General features: G+C 33.7%; 1 protein-coding gene across 1 annotated transcript; it reads right to left on the reverse strand.

Moving 5' to 3' along the window:
* Positions 1–5,166: 5,166 nt before the first annotated feature.
* On the reverse strand, positions 5,167–7,235 carry LOC109170820 (E3 ubiquitin-protein ligase RMA1H1-like). Its single transcript, XM_019319989.1, has 2 exons — positions 7,109–7,235; positions 5,167–5,963 (listed from the first exon to the last, which is right to left on the reverse strand). The coding sequence occupies exon 2, from the start codon at positions 5,917–5,919 to the stop codon at positions 5,287–5,289; it is 633 nt and encodes a 210-aa protein (XP_019175534.1). The 5' UTR covers positions 5,920–5,963; positions 7,109–7,235; the 3' UTR covers positions 5,167–5,286.
* Between the last annotated feature and the right edge of the window lie 6,016 nt (positions 7,236–13,251).

Consider the following 13,251-nt stretch of genomic DNA (forward strand, 5'->3'; position numbering starts at 1 on the left):
GTTGTGGAATGATGTTGACAAAAATTAAATTCGTAATCTTCTAGTCGAGAAGTCGAGAACTATGTCTCGCCCACTTAGTCACTTTATTTTGGGGTTTTATTTTTTAATTTTTCACGACAACTTGTCTTAAACATATCTCAAGTACAGAGTATGTATTTTTTTAAAAATAAATATAATATTTTTATGAATTAATAATTATTACGGAGTACATTTTTATTGAAAAGTATTCTTAGGGTCTCATTTTACCTATCTTATTTACTGCTAATGGGTCAATTCAACTATTCTTTCTTTGATTTTTTTAATTTATTTTTTTTTGGGGTATTTAATAGTACTTTTGATATAATTTCTAAGTGTATAAATTTTATATGCTAACATTAAATTAAATATTATAAAAATAAATTGTAAATAACTTCAGTCAAATATCATTACCGGACTAGACACATAAAATGAACAATAAGGGATTTTTTTTATATATACTAAACAATTGAGGTATTATTTGTTCATTGAAAAAGTATTAGCAAAATAATATAATACTTTTCAATAAAAATATATATAATACAAGTTGATTCAAACATTTTCATTAACTATGATTTTCACATTTAATGTATGACTATCAAATTTTTACAACATTTGATCCTTCCGATAAGATTTTCAACTAATATTGTCTTATTTTCATCAACATTAACTCCAATATCATTATATCCAAATGTGTGGTCTACAAGTTGTTCAAGTTCAATTAACAAATTTTTTTTCTTTTAAACTAACTAATATAACTGTCATATGAAAGATTTTAGTCAAGGTTGGCTGAAAAATTGATCCAAAAGACTAAATGTAACAAGAATTTGATAGTTATACACCAAATGTAAATAGTTTTATAGTCAATGAATAAATGTTAGAGTCTTAGAGAGGTACAATTGTTGGAAGACAAAAAGTAGAATTAACTAGTATTGATTTTTTTTTTAAAAAAAAAAAATACAATTTTATGTTAAAAAATATTATATATTTAAATTTTATTTTACGTAACATAATCTTGCCCAATACTAAACTAGTATAGTCATAGTCATCTCTTATGTAATTATTAGAGCATCCACATCTGTTGAGTTTTTACACAATTTTTAGGTAGCCATGTAAGAGAGAAAATAATGAAAGAGAAAAAGAAAATAATAAAAAAAAAGAATCTGACAATTTAAAAAAAAAAAAAAAAAAAAACGGAAAGCAATGGTCTACTAGTCAGAGCGACTACCAGTTGGCGGCCACTCTGACGCACGCGCCCGCTGGGACCACGAAGTGCGCTCCAAACGCACTATTCCGATGCTTTTTTTCTTTTCTTTTCTTGCAAAAAAAAAAAAAAAAAGTTGTTTTTCAGGAGAAAAAATTGACAAAAAACTATGTTTCCCATCATTCAAAAACCAACTGCTGAATTTTTACTGTTTTAAAAATTATGAAAAGTGCACTGATGTGGATGCTCTTAGTTTCAAAACTTGTTTTGCAACGAACACACTATAAAAGTATAGAAGTGTTTTATCAAACATTTAACTTCTCATAATAATCATCATGTTAATGAGAATGAATCCGTACATAACTTTTATTATTAGACATTCTTATTTTTAGAAAAGAAGTCCACATGTTCGCAAAATAAACAATAATTTAAACATGTTACCACAATGTTTATTTAAATTTTTTGTCGGTTTAAGAGATTATTTAAGTAGAGTGATTTTTTTTTATTAGGAGTTCACTTGCACTAGTTAATTCACTTATAGGGTTTATTTGATCATTTTTTTCTTAATTAAATATTTTAATCTTATTATAAGGAGGATTTAAAAAAAAAAAAAAAACTTAAGGTATTTAAAATTTAAAAAAAAAAAAAAACCTTAAGTGGCCCAACTTCGTCAGATTGATCCTAAGTTCACATAATCCCATCCTTAGAATTATGTGGAGGTAAATTGCGAGTGACACTGAAATTTAGATTCTCACACTACCGTTTCTAATCATGACATTTAAGTCCGACGACAAATCAACTAGACTTGTCTTTTTTTTTTTTTTTTTTTTTTACCCATATTTGAGCACGTTTATTACAAGAGAATAGGATAAGATGATTTGGCTGTCTGGCGTCTGACCGTCTCAATCTACTGTGGACATTTTGTCAATTGAAAGCTAGGCAGAATTTGTCGTTAAGAAGAATGGGCTATAAATTAGATAATAAAGTAAGAAACAGGCTTTGGTCGGCACAAACATGCAGAGAATCAAACGTTATAAAGTAAGTGCATACGAAGTTGCTCAAACATGGTTGTTGTTGAAAATGATGAAATGAACTCTTGATCTAATAATAGGGAAAAGAAAATAAAGAGAGAGAAAACATGGACTAAGATTATGCAACAGCGATACGACTAAGTGCAGAAATGAAATCAAACAAAAAGTAATGATAGGTATTGTTTACCCAATTCGATACAATTGTATCTACATCTGGGAGACCACCATCAGTTCGATACAACCCTAACACTACCAACTTTGTTGGGCTCGAATATTTTTTTAAAAAATAATTAATCAAAATTTAACACTTACTTGTCATTTCAGTTTTTTTTTTTATTGATTTTTCATCCAAATTTAATAGAATATTAACATAAATAACTAGAACTTACGGTAAATTGAGAGATTGAGCAAATACTTTGAGTATATATGTGGAATACTTCTAATTTTTTTCTCAGTAAACTCTTAATTCTTCATCTATGTGGAATTCTCTCTCTAACCAGAATATATAATACGCCGATCCTTGAAAGATAAGTAATTTCTTAGATATTTCATGTAGATTGAATTAGTGTCTTACTCTTTGAGGTATTTCAGTTAGGTAGAGATTTTCTTGTAAAATAACCTCAATCCATGTAATTGTTCTGTTAGCTGTTCCTGATAAGTCGGTGTAGTTCAACGGTTAGCTTTCAAAAGGCTATGGTGTAGTGTCTGGTCCATTAGATCTTCACTTAGAAAACTAACTGGCACTAAACCTAACTTATCCTGTTAGCCATAATAATCAAGTCAATTACAAGTTGGGATTTATATCACTAAACACTAACACTACCAACTTTATTGGGCTCCAACATTAATTATATATATATATATATATATATATATATATATATATATATATATATATATATATATATATACTAGCATTTTGTACGCGCGATGCGCGAAAACTTATGCCCAATATTAAAATATTTGTAAGTAACAAAATTTAAAAAATTAGTTAAAATTATGTTTTGCAATTTCTTAAACTGATGATACTTTAATAAAATGATAATTAAAAATAGGAAAAAGATATGATAGATGTAGGTGTATGGTAAGATTGGTAGATATATTAAAAACTAACAGTGTTATAACGGTGTAAGGGTGATTTTGTCCAAATGTAAATGAATGTACAACAATTAAAGCACAATGTATACATTTATTAGCATATAAAAAAGGGACAAAAATCAAGGATATAACTTGTATTGACACTTATTATGTTTTTAGATATATAATCAAAATCTAACATTTACTTGTCATTTCAAATTTCTTATTGATTTTTCATCCAAATTTAATTGAATATATTAATAACTAGAATGTCGATAAATTGAGAGATTGCGCAAATACTTTGAATATAGCACAGCTCCTAAATAAATATGTCATTTTTCCTAAATAAAAACTCTCCTACTTTAATTGTTCAAAATATTGTATATTTACTTTGTGGGGTTATAAATTTATACACAATAGATTTAAATATAAAACATTGTTGTACCTGACAGGATAATAGGGCTGGCACCCGACCCGGATCACAAATGAGCATCTGACTCAGCATCACATGGGAACCCAACGGGCAGAACTCCAACGGTTAGAATCCAACAGGTGTCACATTTATTGTCATTGAAGCCACCTTTGATGCCACCATTGATGAGAAAGAGTTAAAGCCTCAACGCCTCATTCATGACTCTTCATGTGACAGGATAATAGGGCTGGCACCCGACCCGGATCACAAATGAGCATCTGACTCAGCATCACATGGGAACCCAACGGGCAGAACTCCAACGGTTAGAATCCAACAGGTGTCACATTTATTGTCATTGAAGCCACCTTTGATGCCACCATTGATGAGAAAGAGTTAAAGCCTCAACGCCTCATTCATGACTCTTCATATTCTTGCCGTTAGCTCAGCTCCCCAAGGATGTCTTCATATTGTTACCGTTAGGACCTAGCATAAATAGAACTTTCCTCAGCTGAGCAGGAGAGACACTCTACTTTCTATACTGAGACAAAAGGCAATACAACTATTGTTACTCTCTTATAGCATTATTATATTATTATTACCGATAACGTTATTACCGTTAGTACCTATTGACGTACTAGTTATTAAATGTTTTGAGAATTGTATAGAGTTTTTGTATATTTGCGGGGTTAAAGAATTGTACCCAATAAATGTACTATATTGTTGTACCTATCGTATTATTAGTTATAAAATGAAAAAGAAAAAAAAGTCGTATATAATTAATATTTGAAATTACTTTTTTAGTATATATCTGTTTATTTCACTATATTGTTTCTTCCTTGGCTGCTAATGTATCACATGATTCACATCAGACCATTTAATAATTTAAAAATAAATAAAAAAGTTAATGCCTATCCATGTTAGGTAGACAGTACTGTTATGTCTGCTAACTATTCAAGAATTGTTTATCTTTCTTCCAAACCTCAATAGACAAGATTACCCTTGTCTTTGAGTCAACAAAACTCATTTTCGAGTTAATTCCACTATAGTAGAGAGCAATTGTTTTTTGTGACAATCTCGAATTTAGCCTTAAAATATCGTTTTTGTCATTTAATATCCTAGATTATTATTTTTGGAACTTTTAGTCCTTCTTATGACTTTTCATATTTTTAATAATGACAGTTTTATTTTTCATTTTTTTCTTCTGTAATTTTTCCGATTTCAGCCGGTTTAATTTGTTTAGAACTTTAGTAATCTCTGATTTTCACTAACCATTTTTTTAATCGAGTTTTAGTAAAGTCCTAAACCAGTTAAACTGTACTCCGACTTATCCAAACTTCAATCAAGAATGGATGAGTGTTCAAGTGTTAGGTTAGAGTTGTTGCAAAAGAAAATTAAGAAATTAAACCATCAAAGTGGAAGATGAAGAATGGCTGCCAAAAACTTGAGATCACATCATGTATTATATATGGTGTTACACACATCAAGATCCTCACAAACATGGATGAGACCATTTTTTATACAGAGACTGACAGAATACTAAAATGATTCTAAAACAGCAATAGACACAGAAGGAAGCAGAAGAAAAGGAAGGTTGTAATTCTGTTCAGTGACTTATCCACCTGCATCTCCTGTCGCCTCAGCCTCGGGCTGCTGTTTCCTCGGGCCTGGTACGAGTTAGGGTACGCGTAAAGGCTCTCCGAGTTCCCGAACACCCTAGCGTACACCATTTCCCCGAGCATCCCGGCCTCGGGAGCATTGACAGCTCCAAGGTTGAACGAGGCATTGCCTGTGTGATACGAAAGTGGCTGGGAATTGGGACTCGCCAACGCCTGTGCACTGGCGGGCGGCCTCGGGGGCACCTTTAGAGCGGGAGGCTTGTTGCCGCCTTCGGGGTGAGACTCGGGCAGTTTCTTGCCACTGCCGTAAAGCGGGACTACAGACGTGTCTGATAGCTCGGCCTTGCACACGGGGCACTGCAGAGGCTCTTCTGAATCGCTCTGGATGCGAAACCACTCGTAGATGCAAGGCCAACAGTAGAGATGGCCGCAAAGAGTGACCACCGGATCGCTGGCAAAGTCGAGGCAAATGTTGCAGTCGAAGCAAGCGGAAATTTTCTCGGGGTCTTCCACTGCAGCAGAGAACGATTTCCAATCGCGTGCAAAGTGCTGCTCAACAGCCATAAAGACGTTATAAACCTAACTCGTTTAATCTTCCAGTCCTTAACCTGAAAGAACAACGAACAAATTAGACAAGAACAGCTTAAACATTTAAACCAGATTGAAACTATAATCTTCTGTCATGGATACAAACCGAACCCTACATGCGGATATGAAAATTCAAACGAGATTATGCAGATAACACATAGTTCAATCCCTTCCCTAAACACAGAACAACTTCTTTTTACCCAAACTATACAAATTCATCTAATACAATGTAAAAGTTCCTATTTATGTAAGTAACCACATCAAGATCTACTGTTCTAGTTGTTTCTCACATTAAAGATGCTCTCTGAGTCTCTCTCTCTCCCTGATAAAAACATGATATACAAATCTTAATTGAAGATGATGAATTTAGGCCAATCAAGCTCTGATGACCGAGCCTGATAGCCGAGAATTTCACCCTCGGCTCAGTGTGAGCAGCTGAGTCACCGTGATTTACTTTTCTATAATTGTGTAGGGCCAATCAAGCTCTGATGACCAAGAATTTCACCCTCGGGCTCTGTGTGAGCAGCTGAGTCACCGTGATTTACTTTTCTACAATTGTGTCAAGCCAATCAAGCTCCGATGACTGAGCCTGATAGCCCGGCTCGGTGTGAGCAGCTGAGTCACCGTGATTTACTTTTCTACAATTGTGTCGGGCTGGGGTGTGGGCCCTTGGGACGGATTTCGCCTTATGTGGGCAATGATAATGAAGTCAACACCATGGGAACAACCCTTAGAACTCTATCATTCTCACTTGAACTCATAGCCACAATTCCCCAGAAGTACCAGCAGTTATTTTATCATCATACTTCATTACAATCCACTAAAATCCAGACAACCCCACTATCAACTATACACACATCAAAACTCAAATTTAGCAGAGTTATCCCCAAATTCACAAATAAGATCTTCAAAGAAACTGAGTTCTTTGAACACAATTTAAGCAATCTTCACACAGATTTTCTCAGATCCCACTCAATACAAGCTAGTTTCATATCCAATTCCTCAATTCCATTCCATAACACCATCATCACACAACATAGGGTCAGTCACAGTATCAGACAGCAAAGAACAAACATTTAATTTCATGGGGTTTCATCAAAACATCAAGCTAAAAAAGAACAAGAAAGAATGAAAACAAGAATAACAAGAAGAATTGAACACTCACCAAAAGAGCAAGAAAATTGAGGAAGCTTTGAACTTTGATTGATTGTGAATCTTTAGAGAGAGAAAGCCATAGTTGAGAGAGCAGTTGAAGAGAATGGGTATGGAGTTTGGTGAAGGGAAAATGCAGAGAAATTTTATATAGGAAGCTCAAGGTGACGTGTCTATGAGGAACAGGTGTGAAACGCGGGATCACCAAATCACCGGTCTGATCTCTGTGTTGAAAGTTGAAACTTCAACTCGGAGACTCTTCCTGCCAAAAATATCTTTTGATATTTATTGTTGTTGTCAATTTAATTAAAATTTGTGTACATAGGGGTGCGTGCACCTCCAATCGTTATACCCTGCACCACCGCGCACTATACACCTCCAATCGTATAAGAGCATCCACATCAATTGGGGAGAATGAGGGAATAATGTAAGAGTGATTAGGAAAGAGAATGTGGGAGGGGAGAGGAAAAAAGAAAAAATAATAATAATAAACTGATTTTTTTTTAAAAAAATAATAAATATAAAGCCTTGTCAGGCGCTCTGACAGCGCTGTCAGCGCGCCTAACCCGCCACACGGGCGCGTGTAGTGCACGCGCCCGTGTGGCACTTGGCTGTGCGCAAACGCGCACATCATTGGTTTTTTTTTTTTTTTTTTTTTTTTTTTTTTTTGACATTATTTTGTCATTTGCAGGACAAATATCTCCTCAAATAACTCCACCCCACATTTGCTATTAACCCCACCCAACATAATTGTTCTGACATTAACCCCATATTATCCACTAGTGTGGATGCTCTAAAGAAATGTACATAATTGTATACCATAATGTACATAGCACTGTGCGCACCGCGCCTCCCAAAACAACGTCGTTTTGGTAAGTTATGTAGGGAGTTATGCAATTATGTACATTATGGTATACAATTATGTACATTTTTTATACAATTATGTATATTTTTTTATACAATTATGTACATCCGAAACATGAAATTTATGTGTATTATGTTAAGAGTTTATGTGTATTATGTTAAGAGTTTATGTGTATTATGTTAGAATATGTGTATTATCTTTTCAAAAAAAAAATGTGTATTTTGTTATACAATTGTGTACATTTTAGTATACAATTATGTACATTTTTTAACATGAAAATTTTTTAAAAGAAACTTAACAACCGGCATAGCGAAATTTCAAAAAAAATAAAAATCGAAACGAAGTCATTTTGCACCAGGGCACGATATAAATTGTCGTGCACCTCACGTGCCCGCTGGTTGCACTCTAGGGAGTGTTTGGTTGGATGGAAAACATTTTCTTATGAGTGTAGGAAAATGTTGTTTTATGTTGTTTGGTTGGATGGAAAATATTTTCCTTTGGAACTTGACTTCCTCAAATTTAAAGATGACCACGGTTCGGTTCGAACCGGAACCGTGACTGTGCAAATCGGAACCGAATCGGAACCATCCGTACGGTTACGGTTCCGGTTCTTAACCGTAGGTTCCGGTTAAGGTTTGTAAAATCTTGGAATCGGAACCGGCGGTTCCGGTTCCAAACCGAAAAAAATTAAATTTTATAGTGTTTTTTATTTTATTTTTAATTAATTCCAGTTAGAACCGGTGGTTCCAACCGGAACCGCCGGTTCTGAACCGGAACTAGAACCGGAACCTTACGTTCCGGTTCCGGTTTCGCCATCCACGGAACCGGAACCGTGGTCACCCCTACTCAAATTGAAGGAAAACAAAATCCTTACAAAGGATTGATATTTTGTTTTTCAAAGAATTTGGGAAGGAAGTATAACACAATTGGACTATTTTACCCTCATCAAAGTTTATTAATCACACACACACACACACACACACACACACACACACACACACACACACACACACACACACACACACACACACACACACACACATATATATATATATATATATATATATATTATTGTTAAGGGCATATTAGTCTTTGTATTCATAATTCCTTACGATTCCAAACCTAACCAAACAATGAAATTTATGTTCTCAGTAATTTCTTTTTCACCAACCAAACAATGTAATCTATTTTCCTGTTAATTTGTTTTCCATGGAATTTGAATTTCATTTCCCTTCAAATATTTTCCAGCTAACCATGATTTTATTGCCAAGCATCTTGTGCTCAGATGACACCTCTGTGGTTCCCCTAGAGGAAATGTCACAAGATCGAACTCCGGTGGTGAGGTATTGAGGGCTGCAGTAGTTAGAGAAAGTATAGAACAGATACTACCTATATGAGGTAGCCTAGAAACCAGGGATCAAGTCTCACCAGCGGCAGTGTGGGAGCAACTTCTCAAAGTGAAGGGTGCCTTGTGCGCAGCAAGCAAAGGTCTAGCCTCTGCGGTTAAGTGAGTTACCATGATTTATATCCTTCCAAATGCTCTGTCGAACCGAAGTGTAGGAGGCAGGGCAAGCCATTATCATGCTTAATTGTCTATCAAACCTACTCCATATCATTATTATCAGGTTAATGACATTACTCTACATGTGAGTTAGAGCAAGTGAATAAAATGTGTGTTCAAACATGATAATTCTAACAAATATCTACTTTTACATTTTTAACATAAAAATTTGACCTTTTAAAAAAAAAACATCCGAACACAGTTTACGTGCTCAACTAATCCTCATGTTACTCTATCTAATTAGCTCTGTTTAAGGCTAGTCCTCATTATATATCACTTGTAAGTTGTAATCCATAAGATTTGCTATCAATATTCATATTGATTATTACTCTTAATTTTACAAATTATATTATGGAAGGTTCCATTTTAAATTATGGACCCTTAGACCCTTAGCTTGTTCGTAAAATAATATCGTAGATTCATAAAAATATACAATAGTAACTTAATGAATCTATAATGGTGACTTTTTGAACCTGTAAATTTATTAAAATTAAAATATCAATATAAATTTTATTAAAAATACCTAGATTAAAGTTTTTTTTTAATGATATATATTCTTCTTCTCCTCCGCCTTTTCCTTATCCTTCTCCTTCTTCGTTCTTCTTCTCCTCATTCTCCTTCTTATTTTCCTTTTCCTCCTTCTTCTTATCCTCCTTCTCCCTCTTCTCCTCCTCCTACTCCCCATTCTCCTTCTTCTATGGTAGTGCCTAAGAAGTGGATACATCAGGCATTAATGCTTTTCAATGATTCGATCTAGATGCTCAAAGCTTAGGCACTACCATATTGCTTGAGACTGGAATATTTGTGTGTTACCAGTCATTTTCACATTAAAAGTAACACTGTGATTATCATCAAATGAATGAAAGGGTCTTGCAACCATGTAGCTAATATCCTGGAGGCATGCCCTAAGGAGATGAGATACTTTGAGGAAACTAATCACTACAAAAAGAGCGAAATAGCGATAAAAAGTTCCGTTGCTAGAAAGGTAAAAATTCGTCGCTATTCACTTTAGTGACGGAATATCTCCATCGCTAAATTGTTGCAACAAATTCCAAATTTGTCACTGGCGGTGGGGCGTGGCTGCAACTTGCAGTAGCAATGGATAGCTGTGGTGGCGGTTGAAGAAGTGACGGTGGCAGTCGGTAGCTGTGGTGGAAATGGGAAGGTTGAAGATGACGATGGTAAGTTGCGGTGGTCTCGCAAGTTGCTGAAGGATAACAAAGAAGGTAAAAAAAAAACTTATATACATATATATGTAATCACAAAACAACGTCGTTTAGATTATTAGGGTTAATGTTAAAAAAATAGCGACAAATCAATATGTTGTCGATAAATATAAAAACAAAATTCTCGCCTTGTATATTTAGCGACGGATTTGTGAATCCGTTGCTATATAGCGACAAATTCAATATTCCATCGCTAAAATATAAAAATGAAATTTTCTTCTTGTATATTTAGCGACAGATTTGAGAATCCATCACTATATTTAGCTACGGATTCACAAATTCGTCGCTAAACGGTAGCAATTAAAATTATTTAAAATGTTGAAGTCAAGTCGCAAAAAATTCGTCGCAAATTCGTCGCTATTTTTTTTATTTCAAAATTTTCTGCTAAAATTAGCTAGTATTTAAAGATGAAAATATTCCATCGTAAAATCCATCACAAATTTCTCGCTAATCCATCGCTAAATGTCAATTTATCAACAAAGTTAAAATACGTCGCTAAGTTATGAACGGATTATATCTGTTACTATATAGGCATTTTTTTTGTAGTGAATATTACCCCACACTTTCAGAGAGCAAAACAAAGTGATAGACGGGTTATCCAACCTCAGTATCTAAAATAAATACGACGTTAAGATTCTAGAGTCTTTCCATATTCATCTTCAAAGAATCCTTGACGATGACATATTTGATGTTTGATGTAAGAGGAAAACACCAATTAATCATAGGTATGTATTTTGATCAAATTTTTCCTTCACTTTCATCATAATTCATAATAATAATAAGTTGAGTTGCTTCTAGATTGTGTTAATAATTTCTATATGCTTGTGCTTCTAGAAAAGTCATGCTTTTTTACTTTTACAAACCTCTCTCACTACCACCATTCCACCAAGATAATTGGAGTGAGAAAAACATCATGTAAGGGGACAGTACAACAACGTAATCAACAATTTCAATTTCTACATGATGTTTTTCTCACATACGATTAGTCTTCTAGTCGTAATCAACAATTTCAATTTCTCTTTTTCGTTAGACATAGGTGATAGGTTTACAATTCCCTTGGTTATTAATTGGTGCCATGCATGCTTCCCAATCAAAGTGAGTAGTAACGTAGCAAATGATGTTGAGCGTATAATATATAAAAATAATAATATTTAAATAGTCTATTGAACGAAATATAAAAATATAATTGTCAATAACTTTGTGGTGTAACGACATGAAGTGGTTCTCACATATGGGAAGTCATGGAGACGGTATTGACTCTTTGTACTTCAGTAAGTTAAGAAAAGTAGTTATGCACAACTACATTGTAATAGAGTCAATATTACTAAAAAATATATAAAAATGTAATTGGACTATTAAACTAACAAAAAAATTATAATTAAATCATCAAACAATTTAAAATCATGCAATTATGACAAATTATATATAGGTTACCTTGCTTAGCCACCGGTTAACTTGCTTATGTGACGCTAATTTAGATTATTTTATTATTAAAATTTTAAAAAAATTATTCGGAGACACCAATCTCCGACCGAAGACATCGTTCTCTGTTCAGAGACAAACGATCTCCAGATCCATGGAGACAAAGAAGCATCTTCGTCTCCATGGATCTAGAGATGAATTGAAGATTAATGGAGACTGGCCTTCATCTTTATTGATCTTCATCCTCCTTGAAGATGAAGATGCTTCTTCGTCGATCTCCATGGATCTAGAGATGAAGATCAATCTATGGAGACTAACCTTCGTCTCCATTGATCTTCATCTCCATTGATCTTCATCTCCAAATCCATCATGGAGACAAAGATGCTACTTTATTTACATGGATCTGGAAATCGTTAGTCTTGGAGAACGACGTCTCTGATTTGAGACCAATGTCTCCGAACATAATTTTTTTAATTATAATAAATAATCTAAAATAGCACCGCATAACATGTAACCTTTTATTTGGCACAATTGCATAATTTCATACGCTATCTCAAGTAAGTACGAAGTTTTAAAAGAGAAGGAGGGGTATTTGATCCGAGATGGGAAATAAGGATAAAAGGAGATCGAGTATAAAGAAAAATGATGTTAATTATTATTTCTCTACTTTATTATGATGTTTTAATACTTTAAAAAAAGGTTATATAGTCTAGAAATTCAAAAAATTTAATAATACTATAAAGTATTATTCTTTTTTTTTTGAATGTCTATAAAGTATTATTCAATCTCTCATTTTAGTCAAACTTTATTCCGAATATTTCACAGATTACTGAAACTACATATCTAATATCTTACTGCAGGATCAATCTGCCTCTCAGAATATGACCAATTGGACTGACAGAGTCAAAGTGCAAGTTTTTCTTTTTCCAGACACATATATATGGTAGTTTAATTGGTTGATTTACCTAAAACTCAACAATTTCATATATTGTTTTTTTTTTTTTTTTGGAAATGTCTAGATGTCACAGATTTTTGGACAATAAAAACTTGTGCTTTTGAAAGATATTATTCCCTTATTCCCT

The sequence above is a fragment of the Ipomoea nil genome, unplaced genomic scaffold (genome assembly GCF_001879475.1).
Source record: "Ipomoea nil cultivar Tokyo-kokei standard unplaced genomic scaffold, Asagao_1.1 scaffold0317, whole genome shotgun sequence".
NCBI classification, from domain to species: Eukaryota; Viridiplantae; Streptophyta; class Magnoliopsida; order Solanales; family Convolvulaceae; genus Ipomoea; species Ipomoea nil.